Below are 4,317 nucleotides of genomic sequence, written 5' to 3'. Positions count from 1 at the left end.
ATAATCCACCTGCATTGCCTGTCATTTGCTAATGGCCCGCACTCTGCTTGATTGGTTGACTGGCTGGCTGGCAGCAGCAGCAGCTATAGCAATTGCTGGTTATTTCGTCGAACCGACTACAAAGTATCACTTGGCTGCGGAATGCTCTGTTTCCGACCTCTAACCGCCCACCGCAATTCGTGCCGAGTTCGCTGCGAAACCAGTCTAGTGGCTGATTTGCATTTGTTATTGCAAAGGCAAGACTGAGACACGTCGCATACAACAACACCAAATTATAGCCATACTACAATACATTGCCCGGCTGGCAGCTGGCAGCTGGCCGCTCGTCACTCGCCTCTCAATGACTTTAGAACAGCGCTGGCGCTGCAGTTGTCTGGAAGCTGGCGCTTTCGGCTGTCTGCAACACGACGAGAATATTTAAGGGCCTTGTAATGCACGTGAGCGCTCTAGTAAGGTGAAACAGTGCCACGGAGAAAGGCGTCAGCGCAGCAGTCTTTGTACAACGAATAGTTATCAAATCAACTAAACGCGTCAGGCATTCGCTTCTGCGCAGTTACGAYTCTCGCTGTACAATTTTCTAACGGGAAAAATAGCGTCGCTGCACTCAACAACATATATTAAACAGATGAACGTTTGYCAAACCGATTGGTGTCAATGCTGAGACCCTCGACCACGGATACCAAGCTGAAGCTACTGAAAACCTTGCAGTATGTATTACAAATAAATTTATTTCCATCGCTAATAGTATCATTACCAATGCTATGTACTTTAACTATGCTTGCAGTTTGTCCAAAAACCTCGCTGTCTGCAAAGGCTCACGCACCGGCAATACCGGCAATAATTTAGAACTTAAAGTTCTAACACAAATCCAGCACGTACCGTGAACTCGTCTTAGGGCTAATTGGATAACGTGAGCAGACAAGCAAAACTTCAGTAGGCTTCATACGATTTGGTTATTTGGCGATTCCTGGGAAATTATTACAAAAAATACACGTTTACCTCCACTCTCATCCTTCAAAATGGTTTACCACGAGCGCACGGAACGTCACATTTCACCAACAGATCAAGCAAACTCGAACGCGACGAATAGTAAGCCACAAGCCGCAGTTACCAAATATGTCATGGAACACCGGTCATCGAGCARCTCGAGTACTTCCACTAATTGTRRCAGCCATAAGTCGCCTTCAGAGGATAAATGGAAGTTTAATAATATGGTGCGTAACGACCGTGAAAAATTCAACAGTTTGCATTTCTGCTGATCATGGAAGCGCTATGTTCGGCTCCCCACCCTCATACCTCACCGTTAGTTTAGCTAAGCCGCTTTCCTCAGTTGTTGAGCTTTAAGTAAGAACCTTCATAATGTGATCTATATAATTTAGTCATAAACCGGTGCAYGTACATACATACATACATACGTACTTATAAAGTTGTTATAATACCAAATAGTTTGGTGATCAATAAAACTACATATGACAAATGGAAGTAACTTTTGTTTAAGGTATAAAGCTAGAGCATTCTTCACGCCTCCAAAATGCTAATTCTTATACTGAGTGTAAAGTTCCTATAACTTATCTTCTAGTCTTATTGATGCGGAGCCATTGTGCTAAGACGCGACTTATTCTCTTGTCCAAAGGACGCATTAGAAAGGTAGTAATGAGAAAGTGTAGCATTAAACTGTTTTAAGAGGAGAGAAGCTTCACTTAAGTGCAGTTGGGGATATGGTCACCGTATTTCAGCTGGAGCTGATGTTGCACTATTGCTTTTAAGTTAAAGGGAATCTTCCAAATTTACTGAAATGAGAAAGTACCAAAATTACTATACTTAGTAGTGTGGGTATTTCAAGTAAATATCAATAATCAAAATCATTATAATAAGGATATGAATACCGATTTCATACACATTTAAAGTTAAACCATATTCTTCTTTATTGCCGTATGCACCGCTTTCCCGGTTATAACCGAGTTTGCAGCCAGTCGTTCTTCCTCTTCGCTGTTTGGCGAATTCCAAGTGTAGCTACGTAGACTGCTCACAGAGAGCAGAATTGAAAGTGGCGTAGAAAATCGTTCGGCTGTCTGTTGTGATTTCAGCCTCTCGACGTCGAACCTTCCTTGCGTTTATGGACGAGCGTTTTTCGCTGCACAGAGACTGGTGCGTATCCTCGCTACAAAAAAGATAGTGGACCGAGTCAATACTAGAAACTCGGGGCATACGCACGTCTAAAATACTGGAGACGTGTCTTCCGTCTATCACAGCAAGATCGATCTGGTTTGTGGCTTTTCAATCGGAGACAGCCTGCAAATCTCAGAATCTAGTACTACCGATAACCATATTTCGGGCCCTGGTGAAGTCGATTAGCCTTAATCCATTTGGACATGTTTCATTGTGGAGGCTATACTTACCGACCGTTATGCTAAAATACCTTCTTTGCCCACTCTGGCGTTGAAGATGCCAAGCAATATTTTGACAGCGTGGCGGAAATAGTTCCCATAGGTGATATGGTCACATCGTCCTCATCTTCCGTCAGGGCGAWCTTCGCTTTGAAGCGGATTGTGGCTACAATCCCACAACGAATTTGCGCTTCTTCATATGGGTACTAATTGCCACAAGGACCTACTCGTTTCAATCCTTGCTCTGTCCGTCGCATTTCTTGGATGACAGTGATGTCAGCCTTCACTCTTACGAGGATATCATCCAGCTGGACAGTGGCTATTCCCAATTAAGGGTGCATGCCCCTAAACCGTAGTCTTTAATACCTTTGCAGTGATCGTTAGCAAAAGGGGGGTATCTTATCCGAGACGGTCTTCTTTTCTCCTTTTCATTGATAGTGTTTTATACTTGGCTTATCCCACACTCCCTGAGGAGGGGATGGTTCGTTTTGGATAATTTTCATACGTCAGATGGCATACCTTAAAGGCAATATTCGTGCAAAGTTTTATTCGCATACATTGATTGGTTCTTGATTTGTATATTGGAAAATGAAAGAATAAGATGGAATTTAAAATTGTGTTATTTGGAAGTAGACTGATTTCGCATAATTGCACACTGTAACACTGCAATCAATACAACTCTCGTTGGGTATCAAAGTGGACCAAGTTTTATCAAGATGTCTCAATTTTTACTAGAGTTATCTCTTGTATAGGCGGATATATGACCTAAGGCGTTGTATTTGTAGAAAGTTAAGTTAGAAAATCAATCGGGTTACAACGATGACATCGAACTCTTTTTCTGACAACAATGTAGTCTGGTCCCTTTGGCCAAGTGTAAGTAATATAATGTTTTTCGTTACGCTGATTGATCCATGCTTGAGTTCAATTAATTAAATTTGTTGGAAATGATTCCTTGAGGATATGTATATGGGTGGAATCGGCATGGAACTACCTAACAATGTGATTTTCGGTCTTCCAGTTGCCGAATATTTGATTGAAATTATGATGAAATGCTTTTTTTAGATAAAATGCTTTGGACCAAAAAAACTGGTAAAACCAACCCATACTTTTTAGTAATATATTTATACCCAATAAAATGTTATTGGTTGATACATTCCGTCTGAATATAGTCAGTAAGCTAAGAAAACTGAAATAAAGATACTATTCTGAGTATAAGAAATATTGTAAAGAAGCCAAGTGAGCCCATGAATTAATTAAATTGCCAGAACATTCATTTGTTGATTGATGTTAACATTTCTTATTCTACCCCATTTACCGAATATTTCTTTATGTTATAAAACATCATTACACATAAAACATAAACAAATATAGCATAAAAGCGTTTTCTAATATTTCTAGCGTTTCGAATATTAAAAAAAAAAATCAATTCAATAGTAATTCGACAAAAATAATACGCTTGCAATAAACTTTCCTGGAGGGACTTTACGCAACACCGAATGGTTGCATCAACACGTTTGATAGAATTCCACCTAAAAGTATGCTACACAAATGCATTAAAAGTCATTTAAACGCTTGAAATCGACACTGATGCACTGCAAATCCATACATACATATACACATTCTGTTTAATACGTTTTTTTTTACAAAGTAAGTTCGGGTATTACCGTACTTTTTGTACTCTCGCAATTCCCAAAGATTTTTATAGATTGAAATAGTGTAAAATGACGTATATCTCGATTTTGATGGGCACTTTGTATCATAATTTATATCTATATCAAGAACGGCTCAACCGATTTGATTGGTGGCTTAGAACCATGGTAAGGACATAAGATACTTTATATCTCTTTAGGTCAAAATTTAATAAGTAATAATATTTAGTAGAAAATCTACTGGCTCAGTAATCAGTCATTGAGTATGTATTATACCACGT

The 4,317-nt window shown here is 39.6% G+C and overlaps 1 protein-coding gene across 1 annotated transcript; it reads left to right on the top strand.

Moving 5' to 3' along the window:
• The first annotated feature begins 371 nt into the window (after window positions 1-371).
• Window positions 372-1,482, top strand: LOC108974469. Its single transcript, XM_018942323.1, has 2 exons — window positions 372-707; window positions 785-1,482. The coding sequence occupies exon 2, from the start codon at window positions 1,020-1,022 to the stop codon at window positions 1,257-1,259; it is 240 nt and encodes a 79-aa protein (XP_018797868.1). The 5' UTR covers window positions 372-707; window positions 785-1,019; the 3' UTR covers window positions 1,260-1,482.
• The last annotated feature ends 2,835 nt before the right edge of the window (window positions 1,483-4,317 follow it).

Source organism: Bactrocera latifrons, unplaced genomic scaffold (assembly GCF_001853355.1).
Source record: "Bactrocera latifrons isolate USDA-ARS-PBARC rearing strain unplaced genomic scaffold, ASM185335v1 scaffold_558, whole genome shotgun sequence".
NCBI classification, from domain to species: Eukaryota; Metazoa; Arthropoda; class Insecta; order Diptera; family Tephritidae; genus Bactrocera; species Bactrocera latifrons.
This window is presented reverse-complemented; position numbering and strand designations above follow the sequence as displayed.